General features: G+C 33.8%; 1 protein-coding gene across 2 annotated transcripts in view; it reads right to left on the bottom strand.

The window, feature by feature from the left end:
- The window catches only part of LOC102803404 (protein Jumonji-like), a 57,557-nt gene extending 35,489 nt beyond the window's left edge, over positions 1-22,068 (bottom strand). For both annotated transcript variants that reach the window (XM_085500333.1, XM_085500332.1), the window contains exon 1: positions 21,438-22,068. In XM_085500333.1, the coding sequence (XP_085356459.1) occupies positions 21,438-21,482 (45 nt within the window). In that variant the 5' untranslated portion in view covers positions 21,483-22,068. The remainder of the gene's footprint in view (positions 1-21,437) is intronic.
- Positions 22,069-22,209: the final 141 nt, after the last annotated feature.

Genomic DNA, 22,209 nt, shown 5'->3' on the forward strand with positions numbered 1-22,209 from the left:
TAGTTTTCAACATTAAACTAATCATGTTTGTTGATTAACCCAGAGCATGTACCAAATTTCCATGAAATGTGATGATTATGCATATTAGACAATTAGTATGCTTAAATTACAATCCTAAACCAATCTTTAGCATTGTCCCCAGGCACTTACATACCAAGTTTTAATTGCTTATTGATATATATTATGCAAATTAGGTAATTATTATGCATGGTTTCAACCTGAAATTAAGCAGATCTGTGCATTGTCCCACAGGCACATATGTAACAAGTTTCATTAGAATGTAATGATAAAACCAAATAGTAAATTACCGGGTATTATGCAAATTATGTAATTATTATTTATGAATGTATTTAATACCAAGACTAATTAGGTCGTTACATCGTCTTAAAATAAACAAGCCAGCCATTTTGAATAAAAAGATGTGCATCAATCACCTCTCTCATGAGTGATGTTAATACTAAGTATGCCCGAGAAACAGTTGATGTAATGTTGAAGTGCATTTGTGAGAGGTGAATCTCAAGGTATCAGAGTACATTATGCTTGTGGTAGACAATCATGAAAATGTTACCAAAGCAGCTGATGACATGAAATAAACTTATTCAAGGTTGGAACAAGTATCTGAATATCAGTTGCCTCATGTATGTATTTTGTTTCAGCCAATGCTAAATTATTTCATGTAAACAGTCTCAGCTAACCTGACCATTTGCCTGTTTTACTATTTTGCTCCATGACATTATGGTACAACCTATTACACTGATGTTGTTGTGTGTAGCACCAGACAAAGCCTAGGACAACTATTTGGACCAAAAATTATACGGAACAATGGCTACAATGACATTTCACTACAGAATAAGCAAGGAAATCAACAATTATGCTGAACATCTGGATCAGTGATCTAGCATAAATAAAAATTTTAGTTTTTCCAGTTTACATACATGCGTATTTGAATAGGAAAGAATTAGTAAACTGTTGTCAGGAAATTGAATATACCCCTGGTAATTATACATGTAGGGCCATGTGTGTTTAACCCTTCCACCACTATTGACATCTTTTGTCACCTTCCTCAAAATACTCCTGCTTACTTGCCATGGGCCTCTGCAATCAGTGCAATACTAAATTCTGAACGGTTAGGAAAAATAACTTGTAATTTACAGAAAAAATACCAAAAGCGATTAAAATAACTGGGAACAAATTAGATATAACATATTAAATATGTGATGCCACAACACCAGTAACATACAAGTTACTTTACATTACATATGTAAATTATCTTTTAAAGTTTAAGAATACAACAAATTAGACTCAACATGAGGATATGACCTCAACAATGTAGTTATTTTACTTCCCTAATTAGTATTTTGCGACATAAAACATTCAGCCATTAGTAAGGCAACTTAATGAAGTATCCAGCAGATTTAATCACAAGCACGTATCAGTTTTTTCTAAGCAGTAAAGTGAATAACCTTAATTATCCAGTGAATTTGAACTACCCATTTAAATCCGCAAAATTCAAATACGCACAGGAGAACAGATGACACCATTGTGCTCTAGATGAACTAAGGAAATTCTGATCATACCCTGCAGCAATAATCACTACACCATCAGTGATTGGTTTCAACAACAATGATATTACATGTAATTCTCAATCTAATGAAATATTTCATCAGTCTCAGTAATTGCTGGACAGGCTGGTAAAAAAAATGATGAAAAACTGACAGTAAATTGATTCATTATATTCTGTAATTTGTTTTGTAATAAAGCACAAAATATTACACAATATGTTTCAATATTCCTGTTTGTTGAGCATATTTTCATTAAAAATAATGAAGTATCATATTAGCCAGTTACATGTATATTACTCAATAAAATGATTTATAAATTATTTAATAGACCAACACAATTTTAAAGTAATTATACATCTATGAAGCACAAGGTGTGATAAGAGAAGTGGAAAACAATAGTGCAACTTTAAGTTTTGCGAAACAATGCATTTTAGTCGCGCAATCACCATCTTGAAAATAACATTGTTCCTGATATGGAGTTTGCATTTTGTAATAAGGCAGGATACTCTGACAAATATAGTTTTTGATGAGTAATACAATATGCATATACATATATGTGTGCTTAAGAGAACCAAATGTTAAGGTAGAAGCCTACTCACAAATTAAAAAACCCAGAATTTATTCATTTTGCAATAAATTGTACTCCAAGGCAATATAAGGATATTGATGTAAAAAAAGTTGGGAGTCACCAGCCTTTTTTTCGAGAAATTGATGATTGTATTTTAGTGGAAAGTCGCCATTTTGACACTAATATAACACTTTTACGACAGGTTTCTATGGCAGAGATATTATGCAATATCTCAAAATCTAGCCTGGTGACATAGGCTGAAAAAAATCATATATTGTTAATGATGGAGTACTTTCGTTGTTCTGAATTATTTAAAAAATCTAGGTTTTAAAAAGTGTCAAAAAAAGGCAATTTTTTATTTAACATTGTGTTCTATGGAATTGTTCTAAAAATAGCAATTTTCGAGAAATATTAGGACAGGTTTCTCAAAAAGCAAAACTGTAACACACAAAATAATGCTATTTCATTGTACCATGAGACATTAGCTTCATGATTGTACATAATAAACTAATGAACATTGTCATGCGATTTATGACCAATTTTGTCAAAAATTATGACTAGGCTTCTACCTTAAGTGGTTCAATTTATCTTTAAACATCCTATGTATTCCCACTGTACATTTTGGGATGAGAGTATCTGCACAGTAAGTTTTACTTTCTTTATTGTCTAGACACATTACATTTAGATACTGTAAAAACCATATATTTACTGGCATTTAATTTCACTATTAATTAAAAACCAGTGAATAATTAATATAAAATTTGGTGATAATCCAGTCACTTCTTCATCAACTTGTTTACATTAGACCTAACAAAAATACCCATCTGTGTAATGTTTAATGTGAAAACACAATACAAGCCACACCTTTTGGAACACTCATCGTCTTGGCTTTTATATTCAAGTCAAATTTTTTTTGTCCCAAATTCAAAATGAATTCCAGTTTACTCTAGAGAATAATTACCCCATCACTGGTCAAATGTTTTGAAGTGTTTGAACATATTTGCATTGCATCGTTATTGATAACATAATTTTTGTATCTGTATTAAAAATATGCACTTTTACTATCTCACCACAATCAATAAGCATAGTTGACCTGTCAAGTGAATATTGAATCATATTAATAACTTAATAATAATAGAATAAGAATTTCTTAAATAACTTACTCCACTAGGGAAGATTGAAGCATTACCATATAGCTGCTTAATTTAATATTGAAGTACTGTTAAAATCCTATTATAAACCGCATACCTAATAGTAACCGCCCCCCCGATTTCGGCTTCTCAACAAAAATTGAAAACATGAAAAGTACCTATTACTAACCACACCCCTAATTCAACAAAACCGTGACTGACTTTGTTTCAACCAACTGGTACATTGTTCCTAATCCTATTCATTTGTTTCGACAACGTGCCTAAAAATATTCACACCTCTTGATTGTTCAGTTGTGTTAGGATTTTACACACGCAGTGAAACTGCTTTTGTTCTTGCGACAACTTTTGTCAATACTCCTTATGAATACGTCTGTGTGTCGCAAGTTTTTGACAATGAGCTGCTATCACCGAAAAACTGTTAAATGCTTTTTCAATGCTCAGTTTATTTTTCGAAAACAACTAATTTCTTGATTTAAAAAAAAAGTTTTCCCATGGAAATCAAAGCCAAAAGATCGCACTACATTATCAGTAAATCTCTTCGTTCGTGTTTCGTTCACCATGAAGTCAGTGACCTGTCATTAACACATTTAAATAAACTAAGGTAATTTCAACACATGGGCACCATCCATCATTTTGATTGGTTAATTAGCGACTTGACCTATCCGGTCGAGTAACGTCTCATGTGCATTCAAACTACCGAGTACATGGCGGATGTCGTATGGCATCGATCGTTTACATGTGACCGAAATAATTCGCTTACAGTGAAACTAAGTTGAATTTTACTTGCATTTGATAACAATTCAATGAATTTATTTTTCGTGCGTTATTATAATCACTACTGAGTAATAATCAACAATTTCAACACTTCGAAAACAAGTAAGTTATTCATGGCCGGATTGCGTTACCGTACCCACGATACCGTACTTTTTTAGTGCCGTACCATGATCATTTTCTACTAAGCGATGCATTAATGTTTGTTTTTATTTGAAACTCCTGTCAGAATACGAAGAAAATAAAAAAAAAAAATGCATATTACGTTAAATATACTGAGTATTTTTTTTTTCATGTGAACAGTTTTTTTGTGACGTGACGCTTGTCACTCTTCCCTGACATCTTAAATTGGAGTTAAACGCTTATATTCAAAAGATTGTACGGTGTATTGTTTGTTTTGTGCAAGTGATGTGGGATGTACGGAATAGAAACCGCACCCCAAACTTGAGCTGTTGATCCCAATTTTTTATTTGATATATTGTAATATAAACCGCGGTTTATAATAGGATTTTAACGGTAAATATCACATCTCATCTCATCTCGTATGAAGTCATAATTTAAAAATAATATATCTGAGTCAGGGTGCATCTTTCAATTATTAAGTAATGAATTTTAAATAGGAGTAGCATTTCACATACAAACATTATACCATATTTGCTTTATTTGTAGTGCATACATTTTTTCTATCGTCAAAATAAGTAATATTTTAAATCTTTAAGTAAAATTGAAAAAAAAATTCCAAGTTGTAGCACTGCCAACTTTCTGGCATTCTGTTGACTATTTCTAGCATTTAAACTTCTCTAGAAGTAAAATTACACTTACGTCAAACGTCAGACAAAGAGGAAGCCATACAAGGGCTATGCACTGAATAACATAAAACTTGTAGTTGTAAAACTATTACGTTTACAAGTGTGTGAATTACTATTATGTTAATGAATTCATGATTTTGTTGTTCGAGAGACATAGAATATTTGAAGATCGATTGAATAAAACAAATGTCTGTCGATTTTTTTACCGAAGCTTGCGATCTTACCAGTAGTATCGAATATGATACAGGGTCAAGATCAATGAAAAACTTGGATTCACGTATCAGGTCAATGACTGCATCCAAATATATGGGGCAGATGACCTGAAGTTTCACTTTTCAAAATGGCGACTGTGTTCGCTGAAGTTCTATCAATCTTGCACATTTTCTCGTATTAACAGATACAAGGTTACGATCAAAGCATTGCCACAAAGCAACTTCAAAAATTATTATTACTGCCACACATTTGTAGCTGCTGTGGGTAAATTGATTTAAATTAACATTTTGGTGGAATCGTTATGAGTCAATTGCATGCATGTGTTAGTACCTGAATGGTGGTACATGTACCTGTGTGATCTTGGAGTGAGTGTAACTAGAAAATTCATACACAGAATGAGATAGAAGATGAACTGCACTTTGTTATGATATGCTCTCAATATAAAGTAATACGCCAACAAATCATACAAGAAATTAAATTTCTTGATGACTTCAAAAGATGATGTAATAATAAAAAAGATTGGCAACTATATTCACAATGCATTTCAATCAAGAAATGAAAATGCCATTTGATATGTAACACAGGCTTTATCCCATTAACAACTTTCTTTATTTTTATTTTATAGTAGTAGTTATCACAACTAATCTTTATTGCTATTAACTGATAGAAACATTGAATTTCAAAAGATGCAATAAAGTTATTAATACTATTATCGAACATGAATCAAACACTTAATTGCACAACATATTTTCTTCTTTTATTTTGCTTGATACAGATTTATATGTACAAAACAGCAAAATCAAAATATACCATGGTAAGCGACGATGACAGGTCATGAAATTGATTTACAAAAAATTAATCAAATTGTTAGTGTTCTAATAATGCAGCATAATATTTATCATTTAGGATTTGTAAAACAATTATTTAGAAGTTTATTTTACAGTCACAGTTCCACTACCATGTCTACATTGCGCAGAAAAGTCTCCTGGTGATGTCTATAGCCAATATAATTTTTGGTTCATTTGTGTGTCTAATAGAGCAAATACAGTAAACAAATAAACACAACTTTAATTAAACATGAACCTTTGTTGTGTATGATTTCAGACATTACTATCTCAACATCTGATGTATACCAAAGTGAACTACTTTTTGAGTAAGACAACTCAAGTCCAGAATGCAATAAATAAATCACATGTACATGTACCATAGAGATTAGAAGACTGATAATACTCTGAAGTTGGCCATTCAACTGATACACTGTTACTACGGTAATACGCTTAAGAGACAGTACACATGAGTACAAAACATTTTACTCTCAAGTGTTCCTATGAGTATGCCTTGATGTATGCATCAATCCCAGTGAACACCACATATGGACATGACAATAGATGGGCTATATTCTCAAGTTGGAGACGTATAGTGAAATTTAATGAATGTGAATTTCGTTTAATTGATTAATATGCCACTACATCTAATTCAACACAGTGCAAATTAGTAAATTGTTTTAACATTCCCTCTAACTTTTAAGGATAATGCATAATAAAAACAGATACAAAATGTGTTAACTACTGAGCTAGACACATCTGTTTACCTTTTATAGTACTATATCAGTAGTGTAAAACTAACCTGTCTCACGACGGTCTAAACCCAGCACACACATATACATTGTGTATACCAATATGAAGATATACATTTATTAATCTATTACTATCGTTTTAGTCATTCTTTGAATGATTATGTTTAAGTAAATATTGCTACACTACAGCAAGTTATTATCAACATTGTTGGTAAATGTACAGTAAAAGCTTCCAATGTTGTTGAAGTTGTTTTACAACAATAAAATTTGTTTTGATACATTTGCAACGCACCCAGACTTCTAGTCGCCGTCATTGGACCCACAACGCATTTCAACTCGGACCTGATCGGACAGACAGTCATGGCAGAATACTTATTCAAAGTAGAGTTTATTTATTATCTGGATACAAGAATTATACCAATATATATATATCACAAGCTGAGTTTCATAGTAATGACTTACATTACAACAGTTTTATCGACTGCCTAACTAGCGAGACACCTTTTTTTACAGCGAATGAACGCACTTTGCGTTCAAATTATGAACGAAGAAAATCAGAAATTGGATTTACCGACAAACCATCGATTCAAACAGTTGGTCATCGACAATCTTCAGTTCGTTCAACTACACCAGGAGGCATAATAAAGGCAAAACTATTCATTCTGGATGGGTCATCACCTATGATGAAACAGAATAAAAACCAACCATGTGACGGACTGCCGGCTTATCTACTGAAGCCACGAGCGGATTTAGGGAGCCAAGGAGGCCGCCGCCCCTATTTTTAACAACCAACAGGGCTTCACGCCATCGGCGCTCGTGAACTTTGCCTTCGGCCAACTTATCGGCCCCCTTATTCCAGAATCCTAGATCCACCCCTGGAAGCCGGTAAAATATCAAAGTGAATAAAACTAGACTTTCACTTGGACACACACGCGGTTGCTAGATCCTCTATGGACTCGCACAATTTTTTGCATATATTATACACAGTAGATTTCGTCACACCAACCCTTTTCGCTATGTCAGCAAAAGATATTCTTCTAAATACAGCTCAACTATCTTTTCGCGAATCGCAGGTGGAATCGGGAATCCCTGTTTACTGCTCTGTGAATGTGACAGTCACAGTCAACGAGTGCGTGATTGGACAGTGGAGCGGCGACTTGAAGTCGGGGTGCGTCGCGAATGTATCAAAACAAACTTGATTGTAGCAAAACAACTTCAACAACATTGAAAGCAATTGCTGTACATTTATCGACAATGTTGATAATAACTTGCTGTAGTGTAGCAATATTTAGTTAAACTTAATCGTTCAAAGAATGACTGAAACGATAGTAATGATTGAATACTCTTCAGTTAATTACTACCTTATACTAAAATATGTTTGGATATTTAGAGTAGTAATAAAATACACCACGAATATTCACTTTTGAGATATAATTTTTGGTATGTGTTGGTTCTTGAATATTTCAGCTTTGTCGTTCTGTACTTCGTCTAGCAATTCGAACTTCCTAGATTGCGTAAAAATGGATAGTTTCGCGAGTTTGTCACGGAAAATGCCTTGCTGAGGGACGGCCGCTTAGCTATGTGCTCTGTAACTTGCAGCACATGAACCTAAAAGCGTTAGGTAATCAAACAAAAATGACGTTGTACTAAAGTACAAAAAGTACGTCTTCACTTTTTCATAGCATAAAAACTATTTGCTCCCTCACTTATTATGATACCCTCAAATCGACTGATTTCCATTCCCCTCAAAAGTCAACAATGGTTGAGCCCCCTATTTTACGCTACCACTCGAAACAGTCTTTTTTACTTCACATGTTTATTTGCCTTCAATTATGTTTCGATGGTTGTAACTGCCGTCTTCTGTGTCTTGCCGATAACGTATTGGTTCTAATTCACGTAGCTATCGCCAAGAAAATTTGGAAAATCTTTCAACTAACATACCAGAAGTCAAATTAACATAACAATGCTTTTGGCCTTTGTCGCCATATTGAAGACAACTACCATATATAAACCTTAGTAGGGGAATTCACTTGCCTTAAATTACCATGCCAGGCAATAAAAAAATGTATTTGCACTAAAGAACGTTCAAGATCTGCACTTTCTCATAGCATAAACACTGTTTTTACCCTTGCTTACTAAAATTGAAATATGATTGGGGTCGCAAATAATGCTGTAGCTATCGCCGCAGTAAGTAGTCTCTCACCTCTTGGTTATTATTGTCGTCCAAGTAATCCAAGTCTCAAATTTTGGTTCCTGAGCGCCTCTTATAAATAGGGTATATTACTGCTGCGCTGAATCAATGATATATCGCCCCAAAAATTGATGATTGGGCTAAATTTTTTATTTTTTTACCTCTACCTTTTTTGCTTGGAAAGGCATTCACGCTAAATTTTGAATCCCTGGGCGTCTATAATAAATAGGCATTCACGCTAAATCTAAGCGCTGGGCTGAATGATTCATATCACAAAATAAACATGGAAGATTGGTCACGATATTGCATTACATTGTGTTTTATTGCTGAGGCAAATAGTCTCTAACCCTAATGTTATCACACAGAGACGGTGGTTATTACAGGTATCACTGATATTTCATCGCCGGAGTGATTCACGTCACAAATTTGGGTTCCCAAGGCACCTCTAATAAATAACCTATCCCATTTTTGGCATCATACTTTTTTTGCTTGAAAGGCAAAGGCAATAAGACTCGTTATTTAAAAAAATATGTTAGCAAATGATTCACAAGCAAAGTAACATAATTATTATATTAATATTATTTCTATTGTAGGAATAAGTGCCTTCTGACTAGTATCATCACAAAATAACTCTCAGGAAACAGTACTTTGGGCTAGTTGTTGAGACTCTCCTGAACAGTGTAACAAGAATCCTTCTATGTGCAACATGTACAAATATGGTTGTTCAGGATTACCTCAAAGTTGAGGTTGTGCTTGACTTGAGCTATTTTCACCGGCTGCTCAACCGGCGTTCCACAGCACCTCACACCCAGCCCATAGAAATACATGGTACAGTGGTGCATATCGAAGCTAAATAAAAATGTTCTGTGACATACATTTGTAGCTCTGTGTCTGAGAATAATACTAACCTCTAATTGTGTGCATCCAATGCTAACTACAAAAGTGCTCACACTGGGGGGTACTGTGCTCACACCGGAGTACTGAAATACCAAAAGCATATTATAAAACATGTATTTTTAGCTGGCATGTTATTTTAGCTAACTCAACAACCCTGTAATTTCACCAATTCTATAAAGCTATTTCAGGAAAAATTACACCTTACTGCAATACAAACTTTTACTGCATGAAGTCATCTTTTAGATTAATTTAAAATGCAGATATTCTAATGATAAAATAAAATACAGAACATGCATGAGTGAATTAATAATATTCTATGTAATTAGAATTTTATGAATTTATAAGATGATTTTCACAAAATGGTAAAAATGATTGCTCACACTATTGGGGGTAATTATAAATACCAACTCACCCAGGGAACAGCTATAAATGTCCCATACAATACCAGCTCAATGTCACAGTAAGGACTATAATGCATGGAACATAACAATTCAGTAGAAATGTAATGTCTACAAGTACCGTAGTACAGCAGCAGTAGAAACTATAATATTTCACAAAACACCATATGCATACACTCATGGTAGGCATTCAATACCTGTATCATTTATGTAATTACACAGTACAATAGTACTGTTAACAAATGTACAGAAAATATACCTGTTCTATAGTTATGATACATGGGTTACAAGAAAGAAGAACTGAAAGGCATGGCTTAAATTATGATCATTTTTAACCTTTTTACGCCATATTTTTTTGACTGCACATTTTAACATACTTTTTCACAATTTTTTTTTTGGATACTGTTGGACCAAATGGTTGTAATTTGCTATTGCATAAAATTCTTAATCAAAATTTTGGGAAAAATATGAAAACAAGCAGCCAGTCGGCTGAGATAGCTTCGCTGTTAGCAATGCACATTTCAATAAAAGAACGGAAGATATCATTAGAAAATGAACAATATGTATAGTATCAAAGCAATCGGACTTGCGGTTTTCAACAAGAAGTCGAAAATATTAATTTTACCAAAAATGACAAAAATATTAAGCAAAAATAGAAAATTGAAGATATCATCATGAAATGAACAAATCTGTAAGTGGTCCACATGTAGTACCTATATATGTAATATCAAAGCAATTGGACTTGCGGTTTTTAATAAGAAGTCGAAAATATCACTTTTTACCAAAAATGACAGAAATATTCACTAAAATTAGAGAATTAAAGATATCATTACAAAATGAACAAATCTGAGAGAGGTCCACATGTAGTACCTATATATGTAATATCAAAGCAATTGGACTTGCGGTTTTTAACAAGAAGTCGAAAATATCACTTTTTACCAAAAATGACAAAAATATTCACCAAAATTAGAGAATTAAAGATATCATTACAAAATGAACAAATCTGAGAGAGGTCCACATGTAGTACCTATATATGTAATATGAAAGCAATTGGACTTGCGGTTTTTAACAAGAAGTCGAAAATATCACTTTTCACCAAAATTGACAAAAATATATTCACCAAAATTAGAGAATTGAAGATATCATCATGAAATGAACAAATCTGAGAGAGGTCTACCCAAGGTAAATATACACCAAGTATCAAAGCATTCAGGCTTGTAGTTTTCAAGAAGAAGTCGAAAAAGTAAAACATTGACACGGACGACGGAGACGGACAATCACTCATATGATAAGCTCCGCTCGACAAAGTCAACAGCGGAGCTAAAAATATGATGTGAATGGTAACAAAAGTTGGCTTAGGTACCCATAGGGTTAACATAATGTCCTGTACTTCACAGGTGAATAAAATATTTCATAAACAGAGCTTCTTAGAAATCTGTTACATCGATAAATAGATTCATCCCCTACATAACTTATATTCTTTTTTATCAATAACACGAAAAACATATGGATCAACCAACATCAGCATGTAGACAAAATACATAGACAAGTACACATTGTAGGTATTTTTCAAAGTGTGCAATACAAAAAAAAAGATGTCATGGGATGTAAAGAAATGAATGGAATAAATAAATTGACTTAAAACTCAATTGATGGACAATAAAGATATGACCAATGCTGTTCCAAAATACATGTAAAAATCATCATTTTAAAACTATCAACGAATGCTTACAAAGACTTATCAGCATACATGTATTATACATACATGTACCATGTTGCCAGTTCACTAAAGAGATGTCTTATGTGTGGTTTTCCACATGAAAAATGCCATTAAAATGAAAGCATAATCTAAGGATGACCTAAATTGGTTGTTAGTTTAAGGAAATACAAGGTTTAAAATTGGTTGCTCGGGGCACGGTTACGCCTATCTCAATAATGGTTGCAGATGTACTGACATTGTGAAGAAATATTTTGGCCCACTCAATCAATGAATCAATACCTCTACTGGTACACAAATATAGTTGGTATATTCCCACAATGCAACAGTATCTTTTTCCATGAGTAGTCAGAAAACAAAATAATTTTAATTAAATAAGACACTACACTTACATGGATGGATTAAAAGCAAAATTTGATCAAATCGAACATACATCATGATCAATCTGTCTACAGAACTTCATATGAATTTTATAAGAATTAGCATGAAAGCTTTAGGGACGAGTGAAACAAATTTTAGGCACAAACAGGATAACCTCAAAAATTTTCATTTTTGCTTTGAACATTATAGGCATAAACGGCAAACTTGCAATAATAACAGAACATAATGACTTTAAGTACATCTTTGAGTGTAATAGTGTTAATGCAAGTACTATTTATTTACAAGAGAAGATCAACATTGGCAAAAAAAGATATCAATAATATCATAACAGACAACTCTGCCAATGATTATGGAAATACACAATGTTGAACAATTGATAGGAGGGCAGTGTTGTGCCGAGGCCGCGCCCTTGCGTCATTCCCGCAAAAAAATAACAAATGACGCAACTTTATTTGGCTGGAAGGGCCTTTGGGCGCACTCATTTTGCCAGTACAAATCTGTAATGAATAATAACTTTCAAAGAAATCACGCCATTTTGACGACTCGTTTTTTTTTAATGACGAGTAAAAAAAAGAAATCGCCTTTACCTAGGCCCCTATCCACGTGTATTTATTTATATGCTATTGTACAGTGTTGGTAATATTGTGTCTACTAAATACTACCTAATCGCCGATGTGAACTCAATTTTCATTGGCTAAAATCACGACTAGAATAACGCTATCAGTCACAGTTGACATAGTGACTACTCAATTAGTGCACGCCCCGACTGTGAAATTGATTTTGATTCACTCAGTTCGCATACTAAAATTTACGCTTGCTGTCACATCGATGTCCAGCGCAGTCAGCCTACCCTCAACTGTGAAATTGATTTTCATTGGCGAAGCCTACGCCCTCAACCAATCCCCCCTCCGTTTTATTGTGTCGGTAACTGAAAGCAAGATGTCTGCACACGATGGGTTTAAAACGAAAGGGTAGAACAATATTGAGCTTTTTCGGACCATCAGCTCAAAAAAAAAGCAAATCGAATGACGAGATTGGGTTAGATGAGTCGGAAAAATCCACTCCTGTGGAAGATGCGTCTTTATCTCCACCGGAAACATCACAGTCTTCAAAAACTACGGTACATGATTCTACTAGTACATCACAAGAGCGGGAAGATGACATGGGGGGTGAACCGTTTTTTCGCGGGAATGCAAACTTCTAGGCAGGTCCGACATTTTCAAGAAAAGTGGCTAGGAGATTTTAAATGGCTACAATATGAAGCTTCCAAGAATGCAATGACCTGCAAAGTGTGTATCAAGCATAATAAACAGAACACTATGACCAAAGAGAATGCTAATTTCCGAACAAGCACACTTACTCGCCATGCAGAATGTAACGATCACAAAGCAGCAATGATGTCAGATTAATTTCCGACTTTCTGAAGGCGGTAAAAAATGTTCACACTGAAAAAGAAAATAGCCTGTTGGTTGCTATACGTGTAGTGTTTTGGCTAGCAATTAACTAATATGATAGCCTCCTTAACCTGCTTGAGCAACTTGAATGTCCACATGTGACAGGACTCAGAACAGGAAAAAATGTTACTTATGCTTCCAACAAAGCAGCATGTGAAATGCTAGAGTCTTTTGCCACTGTTATCCGAAAAGGACTTGATAATAGACTGTTAAAGTCGCCATTTGTTAGTGTCTTATGTGATGAGACCACAGATATTGGTATTAAAAAAAAAACTGGTTGTCTATAGTAGAATTTTAAAGCCAGACTCCTTCAAACCATCAATACATTTTCTATGTAATTTGGAAGTAAAAAGTGGAACAGGTAAAGCCATTCACGAAGAATTGTCTGGTGTTATACAAGAAAAACAGCTTCCACCAACCAAGATAATGGGCCTTGGTACAGACGGGGCCACCGTGATGACAGCGAAAAGACAGAGTGTAACTGGCTACATGTTAAGAGAAAACCCAATGATGTTAAATTACCACTGTATTGTTATTGGTAACATCTCAGGCAGCTGATGAGGTTCCCTACTTGGTTGAATACCAGCGAATAATGACTGGGATTTTCTACTTTTTAAAGGCGTCATCAAATCGTACAACAAGATTAACAGATATTCAAAATTTGCTTAAGAACCCAATTTAAAAAATAAAGAGGTTCATGAAGTGATATAGTTGTCTGTCTATCTTGCTGTAAAAACTGTGTATAGGTGTTTAGACTCACTCATTACATTTTTTACCACTGACAAAGATGCTAAATCTAAAGGTTATGGCAGTAAGATGTCCAAGTCCGATTTTGTAGCTACAACTTACCTGCTCATGGACATATTACCAATAGTCTCAGAATTGTGCCTTGTTTTTTCAAAAATCTGACCTTGATGTTAGATTAGTGCAAGTGTCAGTAGATCACTGCAAAACAGCTCTAAATAGGATGAAATCTTCTGAAGTAGAACATGACACTTACCTTATCAGCTACAGAGTGAGCATCTGAAATCTGAAAAGGGGAGACTTACTTTCAAAGGTAACCATATCATACAGGGTAAACAGAACATTGATTCAATCAGGGGAAAATTTGTTAATGCAATGCTTTTGGTGTGCTTGGACTGTGGCCAATATCATTCTGTTCTCGAAAAGACCTTGAAACATGGGGTAATGAACATTTAGAAACACTTGTCTGCCAGTATGGAATGCCGAAGGTGTCCAAACCTCTGAATGGCCAGACTCCTGTGACAGTTGAACCAATAATTGATGCAGAAACTACAAGAAAAGAGTGGTCCTTGTGAAGCCATTAGTAGTCAAAGCTGGTTATCCAAGAGACAAAATGGCTGATTTGTGGGGAATGATCAACAAGTATCATAAAGATGATTTTCCAAATTTGGTAACTCTGGCCTCATTGGCTTTAACTGCCCAATCCATACTACTGATTGTGAAAGTGGTTTCAGTGCCCAGAACCAGATTAAAACAGCTGCTAGAAATAGGCTGTCTTCTGCAAGAGTTGATGACTTGCTAATAGTCAAACTTGAAGGTGACCCAATTGAAACATTTGACTCTAATGCAGCATTACAACATTGGAGAAAATCTAAAGACAGAAAGATATTCCACACAAGTTGAATAAATGTTTTTGTTTCACATGAACATCTTTGAACATGTTATTACTAAGTAACAAACGTTAACGACCACTACCGGTACTGTCAGTTGTAACCACTTTAACCATCTTCTTTTAGTTTGCCAGTTAACTGTAATGTTGTTATTGTAACGAAAAACTGGAAATAAAACTACATGTTATGATGTAATATAATCAGTTCTATGTTTGACTTGTGTTGACCCAATTCTTGACAAACTGGCCCCATTTTTGGGAGGTCATGGGGACATTGGTCCCCACTTTTTTCAAACCTTGGCACAACACTGGGAGGGTATTGATTTGCCTTCTTGACTGCCCTTTTTACTACTATTTTTTTTTACTCCATTTAGCAAATAGAGTGGAGACTTGCACAATAAATGTCAAACAGTGTGGGATAATGGAGATTCAGTATTTTAAGAGATTATACAGAAACAATGATATGAAGTATATTACTTCATAAATGTGAGTTTACTAAGTTCCTTCCCAGACTAAACAAGAAATTGCATTACAGATATGGCTCTGGAAGAACAGCATTAATCAAAACAAAATGGCCCCCAGTTGGCCATGGTGAAACTGGTCTAAAAAACAAAATGGCATACATCAAAGTCCACAATGTCCATTTTTAATTACCAAGTTTGAATCCACACACAACAAAGATCCAGATCTGGAGTGAAAGAAATGCTTGATTTTGATTAGTTTTTAATATTTTTGGAGGGTTTTTGTAATCTAGTTTTACTCATTTTCAACAAAAATGTGCACAGTTCCATATAAATTCAATATGGCTATCAGGGAGTGTTATGTGTGGAAACAAAACCTCACTGATATGGCAGGATGTTGAATTTGTTTTATTTCAAATGTTTCATGAGTATGTATGTTCTTGCAATTTATTGAACCACGAGGGTTTGGGATTGCATCATGTTAACATATGCCATGTTACTAGGCTATCATTGATGCAGGGATTGGGTCGCCACCATTAAGTCTGGACAGAAACAGTTGTTTCTGACGGGAGATATACCATAATCATTATCAGGGGTTATTTGTTAGGTCAGCAAGGTGAAAATACCTCATTATTATGTGAAAACAAGAATGGGTAATGTCTGGTTAATCATCACATTATCGGATGGTGCAAAATCGAGTTGATCATGGTTACTAATCAGTGGGCTGATTCAGCTTTTATTTAAGATCCAGTGACACATTAGTACAGTAATCAATGGGTCACCAGCTGCCTGGTAGAACCCTTCCTGAAAATGCCTGGAAGTTTAATTACCATTAATAGTTTGAAAATTGTCACGATTACAAACACCCAAAACATGTTATATTTGTTAAGGTTTATTATCAGTTGTTAGTGGCAACAGTTTTCAAGGATTTAGCAGCCAGACGTACGTGTATTGTTGAGTTTACATGGTCTGGAAATCAACACAATTTTCAAAGACTTGGCATGAATAGGGTTGAATTTAATGGAAAACAAAAGACAAGTACACAAACAATGAAGATTATGCTGCCCCGGTACAATTTACAGTCTTTTAACCATAGACTCTAGAAGTCTATGCTTTAACTGTATGTGAGCTGTAAAAATGTTGCAAGGCATGGCATTCAAAGACTAGTGACAATAGCAGCAATTACTATTTCTATTCATATTAACCTACACAGAAAGCAATTTGGATTTCAATATAAAGTCACATCCAATCATAAAACATTATATTAATTCAGGTTTATCAAACTGATCAATTCAATGCCCAGAATAATACATGTATACATTTATATTCAATTCAAATACTGCTAACTAAATTATATATATAACTAATAATGTGACAATTTGGAGATATTGTTGTGCTATCTACCTTTATATCGAGGGACTTTTTCAATAAAATACTAATGTAGACTAAGTGCAGAATGGCAATTTGTTTCTATTCCATTTGATCCAACAAATGTTCCGTTTTTAATGTACTTGTCTGAATTATTCCACTATCTGCATCTTACCTCTTAAACATTATCAATAATAATTATGGAAATTAGTCAGTGTGATGAAAAGGGATTTGAAGAATTCATATGATTTTGTTTTTCATTTTTATACATTGAAATTAACAAATTTCAAGAACATTAGCTAAAATAATATATCAGTTAAATTTACAACTAAACATTTTGATAACAAAAAGTCATTATTGAGTCAAGATAACTCATGCCTTCAAGATATGAGTTACTGATACAGTTTTATTGTGTCAGGAAAGATATATTTTGAAAAGAACACATGCTATCAATTGTTTTGTTAGACATGATGGTAAGTAATATAAAATAGTCTTGATAAAATTGGACGACACAAATAAACATCTATTTGTGTTTGTTTTTTCTGATCTGTATCCTTACCATACAGCACCCACTGATGGTGCAGTTGTGTAATAAAGTTATTATTATTATTATTATTATTGGTTGTGTCAATATACAGTCAAAACTAAGTTAATGGCCACCTTGAAAGAGCGACTGCCTGCCTATAGCAGCCACAATCAACCAGTCCTGATCGGATTTACATGTAAAATACACTGTATATAGAGCAACCACCTGTCTAACACAGCCAGTTATGGACATTATAATTGTTATGATTGCTTTTTAAAAAAACTGGATGAGCCTGCAACGATCATACAAAGACTCCTCAAAAGACTTGTGTATTGAAATGTATTCACATCTTCCTTGACCTTTTTATTTTATTGACAGTGAAACTTTGGAGAAAATAATTTTAACAAAAATGAGTGCTGTTCCAGTAAAATTCTCACAATATCTTAGATAATTTAGAACTAAACATTCTATGGGTTCCCTTTTCGGAAATACGTTAATTGGAATGATAAAGTGCAACATACTGAATTTGTTGGTATGCTGATGTCTATGTCCGGTACAAAGCATGGGACACAAACAGCATTATCACGCATTTATTCATTAATTATGGGTATTTATTTACCTCAAAGTCTGCAAAATGGTGAGATAAACATGATCAACTTTTATAGATAGTGTGATCAATCGATCAAAATCAGCCACTATAGTTTTTTAGGAAAACCATGGCTAAAACATCCTCCCTTTGGTTGGGTGATTTGCTGCAGGCAGTGCTAAGCCACTTTATCTGCAAACAAAGACCTCACAATCTATATTAGACAAAATATACCAGTAGTCAACCAAAGCTAGAATCATACTCTAAAACAGAATCAAAATCACACAAAAAAACATTTGTGATGCATAAATTCTATAACCTCATACGAAAGATACAGTAAAAGATAGAAACAGAGAAAATTGTCTGTGTGAATCTTCCAAATCAGTCTTTGAGGGGTTATCTTAACATATTGGCAATAAAAAATGAGTTTCCATTTAGTTAGTGGGTAGGTTTCAAAAACAATAAGTCATTGAAGCAGATTATCAGCACTGCTCATACTGTTTATAAATCATCCATGACAGTAGCTCAGGGAAATTTACCAGACACAATTTCATGGTAGTGAGCATAGTACAGTATTTAGATTATATTTACTCTATTAGAAATCACATCTCTAACAGCACATATAAACTTAAAATCATATTTATTGTATGCTGGATCAATAAAGCTTATTTTGATATATACTATATAGCTATACCTTTATTATTTATGTAATTACTATTATCATACATGGAACGTGTGGTCTTTGTTCCTTCAGTAAAATCTTATTATTCAACCACAGACAACCAAGAATGAGTAAACAAGTAGAAATCAAGACAGTTTGTGGAAGTTGAAAATTGAACAACAAAAACACATTTTCTAACTTTGTATCACCCAAACCTTCATTTCAGTACCGGTATACACAGTCGCACTCTGATGACATTTGTTTACATTTTTGCTGTGACAACATTGCTCCTAAGTTGTTTTATTAATAGATATACATACATGTATATTTAATAACAGCAGCTAACAAAATTGCTATTTTATCTCCAACAACTGGATCTTGCCAACCAGTTCACTACGCACATGTATACGCGCAAAATGTAAACAAGTGTGACAACTTATATTCAGACCACAGACAGTTATTTTTTTCAGCGAAAACACTTCCCAAAATTGTTTTAAATAAAACTTACTAAACAACAAAAGAAGGCATTATCAACAAAATTGCATGGCGAGATTTAAATTTAGCATATGATATGCAATATCACAATTATCCCACCAACTATGAGGTGTTCTACAAACTTAGTCGAAATATAAGATCACTTGTAAATACAACATGGTATCACATGGATTAACATGGATAGATCAATTATAATATTGATTTTTCAGTGGAGCAGACAATTTTTAAAATCTTTAGGGTACATTGCACGTTGCCACTCAACATAATCTCTTCAGTGTCTGTTGTTTAACACAGTGACACCAATTGTGATGTTTGCTGCTCATAACATATGGGGCATGTGTGGCCTTCAATGAGGTAATTGAAAGGAATGGTCATTGAGATTACACCACTAAATCATGGAGGTACCACTCACTGTTCATTTTTTACAGGATTTTTTTTACCCTCTACATACAATATAGATTACGCCAAATTGTTTTTATATAGTTAAGTCTAGTGATTCATTTTATTCCAATTTTTTCAATTTAAGGGACCCATAAGACCAATACCAGAAATAATATAAGATTATGATATTTAGACAATCATAATTTGCACATTATTTATGAAGTGTCATCTTCACACCTTAATAGTACAAAATATTTTTGGGACAAGATTAGGAACTGTTTTGGAGACGTAACTCTTTAATCTGACTTAGTAAAAAATGTGAATTAAATTGATATTCAAATCAAACTGATATAGATGATTTCAATGATACAATTAAAATTAAAAAAATATATTAGAGTTATACAAATGCAAGCAATTTTGAGGAGACAAGTAAGATTGAAGCTATTCATAATTCAGATAACAGTCTGTCAGGATAGTATGTGTAATATATGATGGTATTATTCTGTTCTTGTTTAATAGTTGGTTGAGCCTAAATTAGTCCAATGTACTAGTCTTTCATTACAATGGAACCTGCACTAATCTTCAATAAAGGCCGAGGATTAAGTGACTAACTTTGTAGAATTGAACACATCATCATTAAATAAAAAAATAAATAAAAATAACTGTGTGAAGAAAAATAATCTACAAGTGACATATCGGGTATAACTTGAAAGAAAACAACAGAGCTTTATAATTATTAATTAAATTATAGTGTAGCTAATAAATAATAGACTGGCTCATATTCTGCAATATATTTTCTGACATTATTCTAGGTGCTGATATTTTTTAAAATAGCTGCATTTTTTGTCCTTTAGCAGGGCAAACCAAATTTGTGTTTTTTTTTCAGATTTTTATACATTAAAAAACTAGTATTAGTTGACTAAAATAATAAACAAATTTTAAATTAATTAATTTATTTATGAAGCAAATATTTATCACAATAATAAAAGTTGCCAGAAGCAGTTTGAATATTGACAAAGTTATTTCTCAGAGCTGTGAATAGAATGTGTATTTAGTGAGTTAATACAAAAACAAACAATACACATAAAAACAAACAGTTTTGCAGTATGTCAAATCAGGCTGATTAATTAAAAAAACAAATAATATGAGGTCACAAGCTGTGTATGTTACATTCAATAAATCCATTTTAAATGCACATAGAACTTATTGTAATTAGCAAGTTTTATGGAAAGAAACAAATTTACATTGAATTGAATAACATTCTTGACAGACTCTGTTTCTAATTTAACACCTGAACAAAACAGTATTTCAGATATTTTTATAACTCGACCTTGAACTGCACTGAACTTGCAGACATGTCATGAGCCAGAAATAGAGACTAATCTGTAGGTCTGGAACTGTGATGCATCACATCGCAGCTCGCATCAAACGAATAATCACGGAAAAAGAAATGTTTAATCAACAGCAAACCTAATACATATAACGGGCGAGATGAAACTATAAAAACGTCCTTCATGAAATGATCGATCTGCGCGCCTCGTTAACGTTAATGTGTAAAGAAATTTCGCGCTGTCAATAGAAGCCATCAAACTTGAACCGACGCTGTCTCTCAAAGAAAACGAAAGCTTGAATGCTTACCAAAGTCTTTTGGACAATTTGTCTCTTCGGCCTATCAGCACTCATACTGTACACATTGGATCCATATAGACCTGGTCAATATTTAGTGGCATACAATCACTAACAATTTTCACACTTTCGGTGGCTCGGTTCTTCAATGCGTCGTCAGTCGACAGCAAAAACGATGACTGCAGTATCGAGCCAATGGGTTCAAACAACATCAATACAACTGCAACTGGCCGAGGACAATCAACTGAAATGTGTGGGTTTTCACTCTCTTGATACCGTCTTCCAATAACTCCCTCAGTGGAATTTCAACGATATGTGGTGCAGGGATCAGACTTGAAGTCGAATCAGCTGCCACTCCATCACCGCTTTTGTTTATGAACCGTTCATTGCTCCATTCTCCTTCCTTCCTATATAAATGGGCAGATTTAAAAATGGCTGCGGAAAGCTTTGCCGTTAAAACAGTTTCTCAGAGAAATTAAATACTAGCTAACACCGAATAACCGTAGCCCACATATAATTCTTCTGCTATACGTTAAAAGAAACGGCGAACAGTAGGACCGTCAGTGGCGGAGAGTGGCATAAAAAAAGAACCAGATGATCACAATAACAGAGTCACCGCCGCCATCTTTGTACATGTGCCAACTTAATCACTGCGCATGTCAAAAACCGGCAAATTTGAATAAAATGATGAAAAATTGATAAAAATGTCTTTTATACTAAATACATGAAGATTGTAATTGTTCTCCAAGAAATGTTCCAGAACTGGACAAGCAAAAATAAATAA

This window comes from Saccoglossus kowalevskii, chromosome 6 (assembly GCF_978046115.1).
Source record: "Saccoglossus kowalevskii chromosome 6, keSacKowa6.1, whole genome shotgun sequence".
NCBI lineage: Eukaryota > Metazoa > Hemichordata > Enteropneusta > Harrimaniidae > Saccoglossus > Saccoglossus kowalevskii.